General features: G+C 41.9%; 1 protein-coding gene across 1 annotated transcript; it reads right to left on the reverse strand.

Moving 5' to 3' along the window:
* Positions 1–502: 502 nt before the first annotated feature.
* CMAS (cytidine monophosphate N-acetylneuraminic acid synthetase) lies at positions 503–12,361 on the reverse strand. Its single transcript, XM_066568425.1, has 8 exons — positions 12,155–12,361; positions 9,386–9,528; positions 9,005–9,160; positions 6,235–6,368; positions 5,260–5,354; positions 4,411–4,582; positions 2,750–2,900; positions 503–2,019 (listed from the first exon to the last, which is right to left on the reverse strand). The coding sequence occupies exons 1-8, from the start codon at positions 12,313–12,315 to the stop codon at positions 1,745–1,747; spliced, it is 1,287 nt and encodes a 428-aa protein (XP_066424522.1). The 5' UTR covers positions 12,316–12,361; the 3' UTR covers positions 503–1,744.
* Positions 12,362–13,270: the final 909 nt, after the last annotated feature.

Genomic DNA, 13,270 nt, shown 5'->3' on the forward strand with positions numbered 1-13,270 from the left:
TCTGAATGAGTAATACCCCTCTAATCAAGGCAGTTGTGGTGTCACATGTACTGGAACAGGCCTTGGGAAAATATTCTACACATTTGGACCTTTCCTGGGACTTGAGATTTCACCTCTAAGGTGACAGAGTTACCCTCACTGTCTCTGCCTCTCTGACCCCTAAATCCTTCATATGATTGAGGCATTTCTGTAAAATCAAGAGGAGTAATTAAGGCATCCCTGTTCCTACCCTATAATTAGACTTTCCACATCAGTGTGGGCAATAAAAATCTGAACCTTTCAGGAAGCAGATCTTGTATATCCCATGTCTTTTTTTTGGTAAACAGTCTCTGGAGCTCTTTTATCCTTCATATTCTTCCCAATGTAAGATTATACCATGAATTCATCAAAATGAAAACATTGATATCCAAATGTGGCTCCCCTCTTGTCAAAGTCCATGGGATTTATCCAGCACAGAACCTTAAAACATGATTGAGACACTTAAATTTATGTGACTTAGAGCTGATTAGTACAATAAACAATTTATCTGTTAACTGTAGATAGGCAGTAAATCATTTCAGCTCAACATTTTGCTTTCTGAAAGGAAGTAAACACAAAGTTTATCAGAGGCCAGTATATCAGGTGATATACTGGGAGTATAACTATTTATACAATGCAAAATTTAGCAGAGAAACAAAATAAAATGACAAGCCATTATCATTCACCTCACTTGTAATTGCCAGTGTACCATGGGTATGTTTATTTTTTAGCATAACCCAAACCAGAACTTAACTCTGATATATACTATTGCATTTGTAATGTACAATACAATTCCTATTTTCAATAAATACAAGCATGTAAACCAGTTTTAACATGCTAAAAGTAGTCTGTATATATATTTTATAGAAACCCACATCAACTATAGCTTGTTTTTTTTTTTTTTAACAGCAGCTACTTTTCCATACAATAAACCTAAAGACTTTTATTTGCCTTTAACTCTTTTAAGGTTGCAATATAGTCTTCATAGAAAGAAACTGAGTTTCTGCAAAGATCTCAAAGACAATGGGAAATTTAACTCCAAATTTGGCAAAATATTAATTTAGGCACTTCAATAAAACCCAAAATAAACAAATTCCAAGAGGCACAATTCCAAATGTGATTTAATTATTTATGAGCTTCAAACTGAACACATGTTAAAGTGCTTTTTTAAACGAATATCAACTTGTTATACAGTAACTGTGTTGTATTTTAAAAATAGAGGAGAAAGTTTTATTGATAAGTATTTACACCTGACCTCTCCAGCACATGTTAAAACTCTTCCTTGCTAAGGACAAAGCTTGTAAAATGCAATCACGCCCTCATAACACCATGCATTTGATAAAAGAAATGCAAACCACATGAGCAAAACTGACAGAAATTTTGGGGTTTTTAAGCCTGAATTACAAATCTTCAAGTCATGCAAAATCATTGATCCCTGAAAACATTCAGATTATGAAATAAAGAGGTGTCATTCCTGTAGGACAGGTGTGATGATTAACAGCAGATTTACAGGGCACTCTCTCTTGTAGCATTCTTCCCATTACACTTAAATGGCTTTTAAAATCATCATGGGTGTGATCATATTTTCAGCATATAATCATGAATGTGGGACCTGGAATTAGGGGGAGACACCTTTTTAACTCTACTGTGTTGTAAAATTTGAAAGGTAAGCATTCCTTTGGGATAGGGATGTACTGAGGAAGAAAAGCAGGATTGACCAACGGCGTTACTCTTTTTCCATCAGTTCCTTATTTCCTTTCCTGCTGTTCTCATTTCTCCCCATTTCCTTCCCTGCTGAGCTGATTTCTTCCAGCTGCTTCCTTGCAGAGTTCACTTTCTCTAAGAGCAGGAATATGTGTTCTGCAAACTCCCGCACAGCTCCGCAGCCACCTCTGCTCTTACAGATGTAACCAGCAGCCTTCTGAGCAGCAGCACAGGCATCAGCAGGCACAGCACTCATACCTGCCTGCTTCAGGCACTCCACATCAGACTCCTCATTTCCTGGGGAGGAAGATGACAGGCAAGGCCAAATATCACAGAAGGGAAAGAATCAGTATTTTTCTCAGTGTTTTTCTGGGTATGCAGTGATCTGATTTTTGAATTTATATTTTTCTTTGGTCAGCAGCTCAACAGCACTTTGCACATGCAAGTCAGGTGTTGGAAAATCATGGTGATCCATATAAATGATAATCACACTTCACAATCTTCAGGCAAGAGAATGCTACTTTTAAGAGCAGTAAAATTATGTGAGCAGCTGAATAAGCATTGGCAGGATTCCTCACTTAGCCTGTCTCTGAAATACAGTTTAGCACAGAAGCACATGGCTTTCAGTTCTAATTCTGTCCATTTCTGATTACCATTTCAGAACATAATCTATACAATATCCCCCTGAAATCAACTAGAATGAGTTCAAAATTGTCAGCTGTAAGTGCATGCTTATCAACAATTTGATATCAAAATGTTTCCTAAAAACAAAAACTTTCCTATATCCCACTGGAAAAACAGTGAAGACTTCCCTTACCAAATTACACAGATTCATCACTCACTGTAACATTTAGATTGTACCCTAACAGGTCATAAAATACCTGGTGATTGCGTGCTGCAATGTGCACAGCAATCCCATTAAATTCAGTGCATTTACAAAGAGAAGTGGTTTGAAGCTCAGCAGCAGTACGATGATTCCATTTGTCTATGCTATTTAAATTAAATAAACCAAAGAAAAGGAACTGACCTAAGTAAGCCACCTCTTTCCAGCTCAAACCCATGTCCTCCTGCCAGTCCTTCAGAACCTGTAGTTTATTTGTTACACTGACTTTTGCTACACATCCCAGCTGCATGGCTGACAGTGTTTTTGAACAATCCCTGTCAGAGATGAGTCGGACCTATAGAAATAAGATTAGAGTAAGTTCTACACCAAAGAAATATGATATATACGTTGATTTACTATTAAAAGAAAAAAAAGGCAAGTTTTGCTTGTAGAAGCTCTCTGGAAAAGCACTGAATGATTGATTTTCAAAACTCAGAGCATAAGTGGTTTGCATCCAAAACCACAGTCTTGAGGTTCCTTTAGGAAGGTGAAATACCTTTCTGCAGCCCTCCCTGATGTTGAAAAATAATTTACATTTGTCTTTTTAAATGCAACATGTACTAAATAAAATTCTAAATATCACAGTATGGTGGCATGCTGATTATCTAGTGCAGTATGATCTAATTAAGTCACAATGTGGAATGAGAGAATTCCCAAGAAAGATTTCTGAAATATTTGCCAAAGTAGAACATGAAGTTTATTCTTTGGCCCCTCTACTTAATAACATAACTTTATTTATAGCACCATTTCAGAGCACCAAACCAACACTAAGCAGACTGAAGCAGCACAGCACATTTATCTCTGGAAGTTCATTCCAAATTTGAAACTTCAGTAATAGGGCACAAGGTAAGCTAAAACCAGAAGATAATTGCAGCAGGATTTTTAGAAATCTCAGATGCAAATCCTTCAGGTTTTCTGTCAGAGATGTAGACAAGCTTGTTTTCCTAATTGCTTTAAAATACAAACGAATGCTTGACACTAATTTTAAGCACAGAATGAAGGGAAGAGGAGCAAAAGGCAGGATTATATCAGCAACATATACTAGAAATAAATAAAGTGCAGCACAAAGACCTAAAGGTGTTCAATGAAACATTCCAAGTCAAAGAAGGTATGGAAGTAGGCTCCCACAGGCAACAAACCAGTGATTACAAGCTTCCTACCCCTCTGGCTTCCCAGAAAATGAAGTTGAGGGACTGCTGAAAAAACATCTACTCCATTTCACAGGAGTGGGCTCTGGGGTGACCTCATTGTGGCCTTCCAGTGCCTGAAGGGAGCCCACAGGAAAGATGGAGAGAGACTCTTGACAAGAGGCTGGAGTACCAGGACAAGGGGGAATGGCTCCAAAGTGTCAGAGGGGAGGTTTAGATTGGATATGAGGAAGAAATTCTTCCCTATGAGGGTGCTGAGGCCCTGGCACAGGTTGCCCAGAGAAGCTGTGGCTGCCCCTGCATCCCTGGCAGTGTCCAAGGCCAGGCTGGATAGGGCTCTGAGCAACCTGGGCTAGTGGAAGGTGTCCCTGCCCATGGCAGGGGGATGGAATAAGATGGCTCCACCCAGGCGATTCTCTGATTCTGTGAAATGGAGAGAGATGCTGTAATCACTGTGATTAAGAACTTTCTCAAAACACTTGTTTTCCTCTGAGGGTTCTGAGGATAACATTTGTCCCAACCAATATATTATGCTGCTTCATCTCAAACACGGTGAAAAAACTTCAACTTCTATGCTGCAAGAATGTATTTTTTTAGGATCTTTTAATGTGCAGGTTACATGAGACATGAAGGCTCACTCTTCAGAATAGCACTTACCTGGATTCCTCTTTTCTTTAACAGATCAATGCCAACAATATCTCTGTAATCGTAGGAGACCATTTCCTTGTGATCTTCTGTCACATAAATGCGACCATTGGTCAGGCATCCATCAATACTGCAAACCAAGAGCTTCACCTCTTTTAGTGGCTCTTTGCCAAAATATCCAAAGCTAGACAAAGAAATTATCTTTTTAGGATAGAAGATTTTGCACACTTCAAAACCCCAAGTATTTCCCATAGAACTGTAACCTTCAGACAGAAGAATCAGCTTTGAAATTCTTTTCTAATGTTTTTTCTCATCATCATCACTCTCCAACTATACTGTCCCTCTTCAAAGAAACAAACAGAACTATCCAAAAGACAGCTTATTTATGTCATCCATTTAAAAATTAGGATGAAAAAGGCAGAGAAAACATATTCCATTTCCCACCTATTATTTCCTTAGAGCAGCTGCAAAGAAAAGGCAGCTGGTGAGGTGGAATCAGCTCATGCCCTCTACACAAACATTCCCATTCCCAGGCATCAGTTATAGTGGTCTGGAGCATGGAAATCTGGGGCACCTCAGCTGGGAAAGCCAGAGATGACGCTAACACATTGCTGAGGTATAGTAGGGCTTACACTCTTCACCAAGCTGAACTTTAATGAAAAAATCAAACTACCAAAACTCCACCATGTAACAAAGGTAATTCAGTTGATTTCAATGGAGAGAAGAAAAAATCCTGGGCAGAAATACAGCTGCCAATTATCTTTGATCTCCATTGCTTACATTCCATGCATTATGAATTCACATGACCACACTTTGAAACAAGCAGCATCAAAGAATTAAGGGAATAAAAAGTGCTTTTACCTCAACACTCTCTGCTCTGCAATAGGCCAGTCAATGTCTATATCAATATCCACACTGTGCTCTGCACGCATTTCATAGTAGGCCATTTTACCACCCTGAAGGAAATAAAATCCACTCAAATTTTATGCTTGGGTCAACACAAACACAAAACTCTACAATTTAGCACCATACAATGAAAGCCAAATGCCTGGCTACACAGTGGCCACCATGGCTTATATAAAAGTGAACCATCAATTATGTTTTTGCCAGTGACACAGAACCATTTGAAGGAACAGTTAATAACTATTGAAGAAATAGTTAATAACTATTTCCATTTTACAACTAGAGAAAGTGTGCAAGATGTTATGCATTATAGCAATTACATCACACTAATTTCACTAGCTCTTTTAATCAGCAGAATAGTAATACCTGCAGCATTTGCTTAGGAAGACTATTTTATTATTTGCTTACTGTTACTTAATTTCCAAGGGAAATATATCCACCACACCACAGTGTTGTTCTGCACCACTACATTGGAATGTAAACATCAGGAAAGGGAAAAAGACTGTTAAAGTTACAGTACAAAAATTGGCATGAAATGAAACTGGCTTAACATAGAAATTTACAGATTATGACAAGGCTCTGACACTGCATGAAGTTCAGTTTCACACCTTTAGTGGCACTAAAATGAATTCTAAGATACACTGGTGAACTCCTGCAAAGCTCAATTCAGTATTGTATTGGTTTAAGGTTAAAGCTATATAGGACATTTATTTGCATAAATTTATTTGCTATGGAGGATGCTGTTTACTGGAACTGCCCTAGGTGTAACTAGCTCTGCTAAGATACAAATAATTAGCAAACTGTTCTGAGGTCAGTGTGCTGTTATTTCACACTGACTGCATCAGAAATCAAAACAGAGTATTGAATTCAGAACCCTCTACAGCAAGAGTGGATGTATCACTCTGAAGAGCATGAAAAACCAGAAGCACTAACCTGCAAGTAGCCTTTCTCAATCAGATGCCTCTTGGCAAAATAAAATGAGCCATTTTCATAGAGCTCCCCAGGCCAGTCTTGCCTCCGGTACCGCTTTGCTGGATTCAGGTTTTGGGGTTCTGTCATCTTGTTTTCTGTTAACAGAGGAAAACAATTACAAAAGCTTTAAATAATTCCTGTTCAGAGTCACTTAACAACCTAAATAACTTTCTGTTGAAAAATTAAGGGTAAAATTCAGTCACCAACTTCTCTCATTATTGCCTCCTTCTGCTTAACTTTATAAAGAATCACAGACTGGTTTGGGTTGGAAGGGACGTTAAAGATGATCCGGTTCCTAACCCTGACATGGGCAGGGGGCACCTTTCACTATCCCAGGTTGCTCAGAGCCACATCCAACCCAGCCTGGAACACTTCCAGGGACATAGAATCTACAACTTCTCTGGGGTATCACTGAATTGCTTCTCTTTCTTGGAACTGTGGATAAAGCGGAGGACTACTCTGTATGTTTAGCAGTGAAAAAGGAAACTTTTCATTACCACTTTAGAAAAAAAAACCCAAACCAACCAAACAGAAATAACAACAAAAACCCAAGAGGTTATTTGCTTCAAAACTCATTCCCACAAGGAGTAGGAGGGACGTTCTACCAGACTGTCCTTGCCATGTGAAAGAAATACTATTCCTGTACTCCAACTCCTACTGCACATGGGAATGCCGGAATGCACTTTGATATCTGAAAGGACCACCCTGAAATCTGGAAGGTGAAAAAGAGCATATGTGAATAATTTTTGCCTGTGAAAACATCTTGGGACTTCCCCAAAATACATCATATTTAAGGATATGCATTAACTCTTCATAAGTGGTTTAACCAGTGTCCACAAATAAACAAACAGCTGTCTGCACAAACACCATCCCAAAAGATCCCGTATCATTACCAATGACAATTGTACGTGCAGCAGAAACCCAATCAAGGACCAGCGACTTTTGTCCTTAAGCCCCTTCAATCCAGATGCACAAAGAAGCTAAAATTCACCAGGTCTCATGATCCAGTGACCACAAGAAAGTTAGAGGGCATTCTCAAACACCCAAAACATCTTGAGGCTTTAGTAGATACACACACACCCTTGTGTTTCATAAAGCTTTGTGCTCACTGAAGTAAACATTTCCAGTCAGAGAGAAATACCTTTCTCCTTCAGGGTCTATCAATATTAAACCTTAATGCAGACGGAGCAACAGAGTTAAACAAAAAAAAAACCAAAAAAAAACCAAACCATGAAATTCTTTTAGCATAATCAGTACTCTAAAGCTGTATGGAAAAATAAAAAGAAGAAAAACCATTGTATAATGCTGCTGTGAATCACTGTCACCTGAAACACCACACACCCTGAAAAGCCATTTGCATTTATCCTTAAGCTGCTCATGTTGGCACAATGTGTTTCCAACTCTCCTCAGTCCTTGCAGCTGAATAATTCCTTATCTCTCACCACATTAAAAACGTTTGGATGTCATTTTGTGCAGAAGAATTATTTCTTTTTTTAGGTAGGCCTCAAGGCTTTCTTATTTAACAATCTGCCTATGGGACACAAGCACTTCAGGAACCCACATGGCAGATCCACATGATATTCACTCTTTCACATTTGTCCCTTCCAGCATCTCAAGATGTGCATGTGGCTTGCTAAACTGCAATCCACAGAATCCTGAAATTGCCACCCATGCTTTTGATATTCCTCTTATACTGCACAAACAAAAAGTGTCACTTATTTCTCCTCTTATGGGGAACAATGACAATGTTCAAGTGTTTATTCTAAACAAAGGCTTAACTTTTATTTCATCTCATCTCTAAAATCAAGCCTCATTTATTACACATGCTCTCTAACAGCATGATGCTTTCTAAACTCTCAGAAAAATTTCATCTGAAGCAATTTATATCTCAACAAAATAACTGTAATGCCTGAGTAACTTTAATTAAAAAAAAAACCAACCTAGAAAAAACACCAAAACTCCATTGTGAGAGTACCTGAAATAGTCATTTTTAAAAATGAAAATATTTCTGCTTTAACCACAGAAACAACGCCAACATACAAAATGTGTAGAATAGCTCTTTGTATCAGGACAAAAGGTGCTTTATAGCTAAACCAAGGTGCAATCTTTATTTGTAAAATGTCAGTCTTTAGGCATCTTGGCTACTGTAGCTAAGGGGCATATTTTCTCTGGGAAAAAGCAGTCACATTTTTCTGAATGAGCTAACCAACATGAGTTCAGCACTCATGACTCAAAGGCATTTTGCAACGTGACATAAGTCAGCAGCCAAATTATTAGGATGAAACAAAACCTAAGTCTGCAGGCCAAGAGATTGTCATCCCGTTCTCGCCAAGATTTTATCTCACATTTTTGTCATTTGTCAGCTACTGCAAAGCAAGAACAAACAGTTTTGTAGTTAGGACCTCAGAGTAGTCTCTGAATACCCATGAATATCCACTAGGAAGAAGTTAACATGTAAGGTTTTTTTTGGAACTGTATCTTCAGCTTAGACAAGCTAATATAATTTTAATATAATTTTAATTTCTACAAAACAGTTACAGAAAGGCTGAGCAATGCTCAGTAATGTCAAGACACCAGTGCTTGGAAGGAATTTCTAAGCCATCTCAAATCTCTCAGAGAGAATTCAGTCTATGCCTCAGACATCGCTTCCTGAAATAGGATAAATATGAAAAGCAAGAATTTGGAAAAAAAAAGTGAAGTATAACTGTAAGCAGAAACATCTAAATATTACCTCCTTTCTTTACCTCACTCCATCTGAATTGATGCCTCCTCACAACAGAAAAGACAGAATCAAAGCCCTCCTTCTGGATCATATCTGCCACTTTTATAAGGTCACTGGGATGTAAACAGGGAGATGTTGCTTGAATATTTCCTACAATGTCAACCTCTAAAGAAAAACAGAGACATTTATGAAACAATTCACATCTTTACTAACACACAACTGCAAAGTATGGTATGAGTAAGTACCACACACCAAAAAAAAAAAAAAAGGAGAATCTGAATCTTTCTGGCTTTTATTTACTCAGTGCTTTACTTATTTTTCTAAATACTAAGTGCATCATCCCTCTGGGGCTACGATATAAAAGCTCAGCACATTTCATTCCTGATTTACCATGATGATGATTGAGAAACTCTGTGATGGCTTCTAGTGAAGTGGAGGAGTCTTGAGAGACTTCAGGGCTCCTGCGATGGACCTGAGCACCAAACTGCTTCGCGACCTTCTCGATCTCATCGTGGTCTGTGGAAACCCATATGCTGTTGGCAGACAGTGACAGAAATGAATATAAAGAATAAATCCCACCATTATTGACTTGCCTGTTGTAATTTAACCTGAAAAAAACCCCAGCTTGTTTATATGTGTACTACACCTTGCAATAGAAGGAACTAGTTCTTGTATTTGTATTAATAAAACTATCCCAGTCAGTCCAACAAGCAGCTTTTAACAATGGGGATAAAAAACACCAGCATGTAAAATCTGAATCTTGAGTTGCATTTCATGCAGGAAGCTTAAGCAACATAAAATTTAGAAGTGTTACCAGAAAAATCCAGTGTCAGCACAAAGAATTTGTTAGGCATGTTAACAAATCTATGAATTGTGAATGCATTGGATGTGGCATTCAGAATCATGTAAGAGTTTAGTTTACAAGTAAAACTGCCACAAAGTTAAAAGATTAGCTTATGCTGCAAGTGTGTTAAAATGTGTTAATTGAGGTCCATACATTCCCAGAGAAGGAGCTGTTCAAGTTCCATATGTTTTGGCACAGAAAACTTCCAGTACTGGTAAGGCAAGATTGCAATCGTTCAGGGAAAATAAACATTTACAAAAGGAAGGGCTAATTCTGAGTATCATGTCATGATGAACACTGAGCAAGGGCAAAGCCACTGCTGCCATCGTGATCACAAAAAAGCATGAGAGGTGTAAAAACAAAAGGTATGAAAAGTCACCCTTCCTCTCCCAGCAATGCTGGCATTCTAAATGCATTGTCCACAGCAAATGGTGCTGCAGTTACATTTCTTCCCCCAAAGACATCGTGGGATCATCAGAAGAAAAATATATGTGACAGCGACAGCAATGTCAAGTCACACCCATGAGAACAAACACACAAGAGGTGTTTTCCAGAAACTGCTTTGGGATGGTGAACTTAAATACACATTCCCCATTCAACCACCAGAGTTCTGCTGTGTAACAAGTACCTTGCACAGCTGTTCCAAAGGTTACAAAGCAAACGTGGTACATGTCCACCTACTGCACCTGCCATGCCTCAAAGTCAGGCTGCACAGTCCTGAGTACCCTGACTGGCTTCCTGTTGGGAAAATTCAGATGCCAAAGAGAAGCCACAGCAGGTCATTCAGCAGTACAGATTCACAATCATTAAGAAATTATCAGTAACCTCAGTAACGAGAAATGTTCTTGTCTGTTTCTTTATTAAAAATAAAACAGAGTGCTGCATCCTCTACTTTTCAGATACAGCAAGAAAGGTTTTCCAAGCCAGGTAATGACAGAGCAGCTGTGAGATACAGTGCTCTGGATCTAGCTGGGCTACATTTCTCCTTGACTTGTTCTGAGCATTATGCAGCAGGTTTGCACTGGGAACCTGCCCCTAAGTGTGCTACACACCGAGCACATCCTAACCATGGCTTTAATTACCAGCAAATGTGTAGAAAATCCTCAGTCTTGCTCCTGCAGAGAAATCTGTAATGCCTCTATTCTCAACACCAACAACACACGTGCTTCTATCTAGCTCTAATTATTGCTTCTGAAGTTTCAGGCACTGGGCTTCTCTTCTGTGTCACATGGGCACAAAAGATTATCTCCTTTAACTTGACATTTGAGTGAGACTGCTTCTGATGTGCTGGGCCCAGCTGTGGGCTGCCTGATACCAAAAAGGAAAAATGGGAGCAAGCTCAGCAGGAGCTGGGAGTACACATATGCCAGGAGATGCTGAAAGAGACATCTCAGCAAGGAGGTGATTTCACTGCTGGGCAGGGAGAGAGAAAATAAAGAAAATTTTTCTGGGTGAGCACAGTGAAAGGAACAGAAGGGCTGTGGGATCTCCATCCTTGGACATGCCAAGCTCAGTGCACAGTGTCCTGAGTACCCAGATGACAATGAACCAAAGTCATCCTGTGCTTCAGCAGTTCACAGGAGATCACCTCCAGCCAGGCAGTCCCATTTAATTTAATATCTTAATGAAGTAAACCCATCAATATTTACAACATCACCAGCTTGTGGCCACCGAACCACGCATCAGAAAAACTTTAATTTCAATTTACTGTGTAAGACTTTAATTTCTTCATTCCTCTGCTGCTCACCCTCAGCAGGAAGGGAGACAGCTGAGCTCTTGACAGGGTGCTTGCCCTGCCTGACCCTTAACCCGGTGCCACAGTAACTGCATCCCCTTGTCTTAAGTGAGAATCAATCCTGCCTCAGTGGCAGAGTCACAGCATGGGTCAGGCTGGAAGGGACCACAGCGGGTCAGCTGGTCCCACCTCCCTGCTCCAGCAGGTTGCACAGGATTCCATCCAGGCAGCTTTTGAGTATCCCCACCGAGGGAGACTGCACAGCCTCCCAGGGCAGCCTGTTCCAGTAAAGAAGCTCTTCCTCCTGTCCAGGTGGAACTTGCTGGGCATTAGTTCCTGACGCTTCTCCTGTCCCATTGCTGGGCCCCACGGAGCAGAGCCTGGTCCCTGCTCTGAGCCCTCCCTGTATACACTGACAGTCATCCCTAAGAGCCTCTTGACGAAGCAGCAGCTTTCCCCAGCCCCCCCCGGCCAGGGTCCCCCGGCCCGTCCATCCCAAACCAGCACCCCCCGGCCCATCTATCCTAAACCCGAACCCGCCGGGGGAAGGGGAGACGCAGGGGGGGCGGCGCATGCGCACCTGTGGAAGACGCCGGCATCCATGGCGGCACGTAATACCCAGCCGATAAGCGGCACCCCCGCCAGCAGCTTGATGTTCTTCAGCGGGATCCCTTTGCTGCCGCCCCGCGCCAACACCAGCGCGGCCAGGTGGGGCTGCGGCCGCCCCTCGCCCCCATCCATGGCCGTGTCTCTGTCCCGGTCACGGTCCCGCTCCCCTCCTCTCCCGCCGCGCCCTGCCACGCGCGCGGACCGCCCCCTGGGGCATGCCGGGAAATGTAGTCCTGCGTTGCCGTGCATGCGTGTGGGGAGAGCGGCGGGGAGACGCCGGGGGGGTACAGGGGACGCGCCATGTGGGGGGAACGGAGAATCATCCAGCCTTCAGGGAGGAGAGGGCGCTCTTTTGGCACAAGGTGCCCCGTAAAGCCTGCTTTCACGGCAGGATGGATGGATGGATGGATGGATGGATGGATGGATGGATGGATGGATGGATGGATGGATGGATGGATGGATGATGGATGGATGGATGGATGATGGACGGACTTCTGCGGTGTGTATGTCTTTAGTCTAGAGAAGACTGCGAGGGAATCTCATTAATGCATGTAAATATCTCAAAGGGTGCCAAGAGAATGGTGCCAGACTTTCCAGTTACAGGACGAGGAGCACTGGCCATAAACTAAACACAAACTCAGCCTGAGGATTTCTGCACACTGAAAGTGGCAGAGCCCTGGAACAGCTGCCCAGGGAGGGGCTGGAGCCTCCCTCTCCGGGGACATTCCAACCCAGCGGGACACCCTCCTCTGTCACCTGCTCCAGGTGACCCTGCCTGGGCAGGGCGTTGGACAGGGTGATCTCCAGAGGTCACTATCACTATCACAATTATAGGATAATCCTGTGGTTCTGCAGCTCTTCGCGGACGTTCGCGGGCCGTGGCTGCCGTCCTGCGGGCACACAGGACGTGGCTCTAAGGGAGGTCCGCGGAGCCCCGGCCGCGGGAGCTGAGCCCGAGCACCGTGCCGAACAATTCCGGGTTTTTCTCTGTCCCCGAATTCCAAGGGTTTCTCATTCCAAGGGTTTCTCCAGCCTCATTCCCTTCCCTGTTGAGCAGCTCCGGCAGAGGGCAGCGCAGCCACACGGA

Source organism: Molothrus aeneus, chromosome 32 (genome assembly GCF_037042795.1).
Source record: "Molothrus aeneus isolate 106 chromosome 32, BPBGC_Maene_1.0, whole genome shotgun sequence".
NCBI lineage: Eukaryota > Metazoa > Chordata > Aves > Passeriformes > Icteridae > Molothrus > Molothrus aeneus.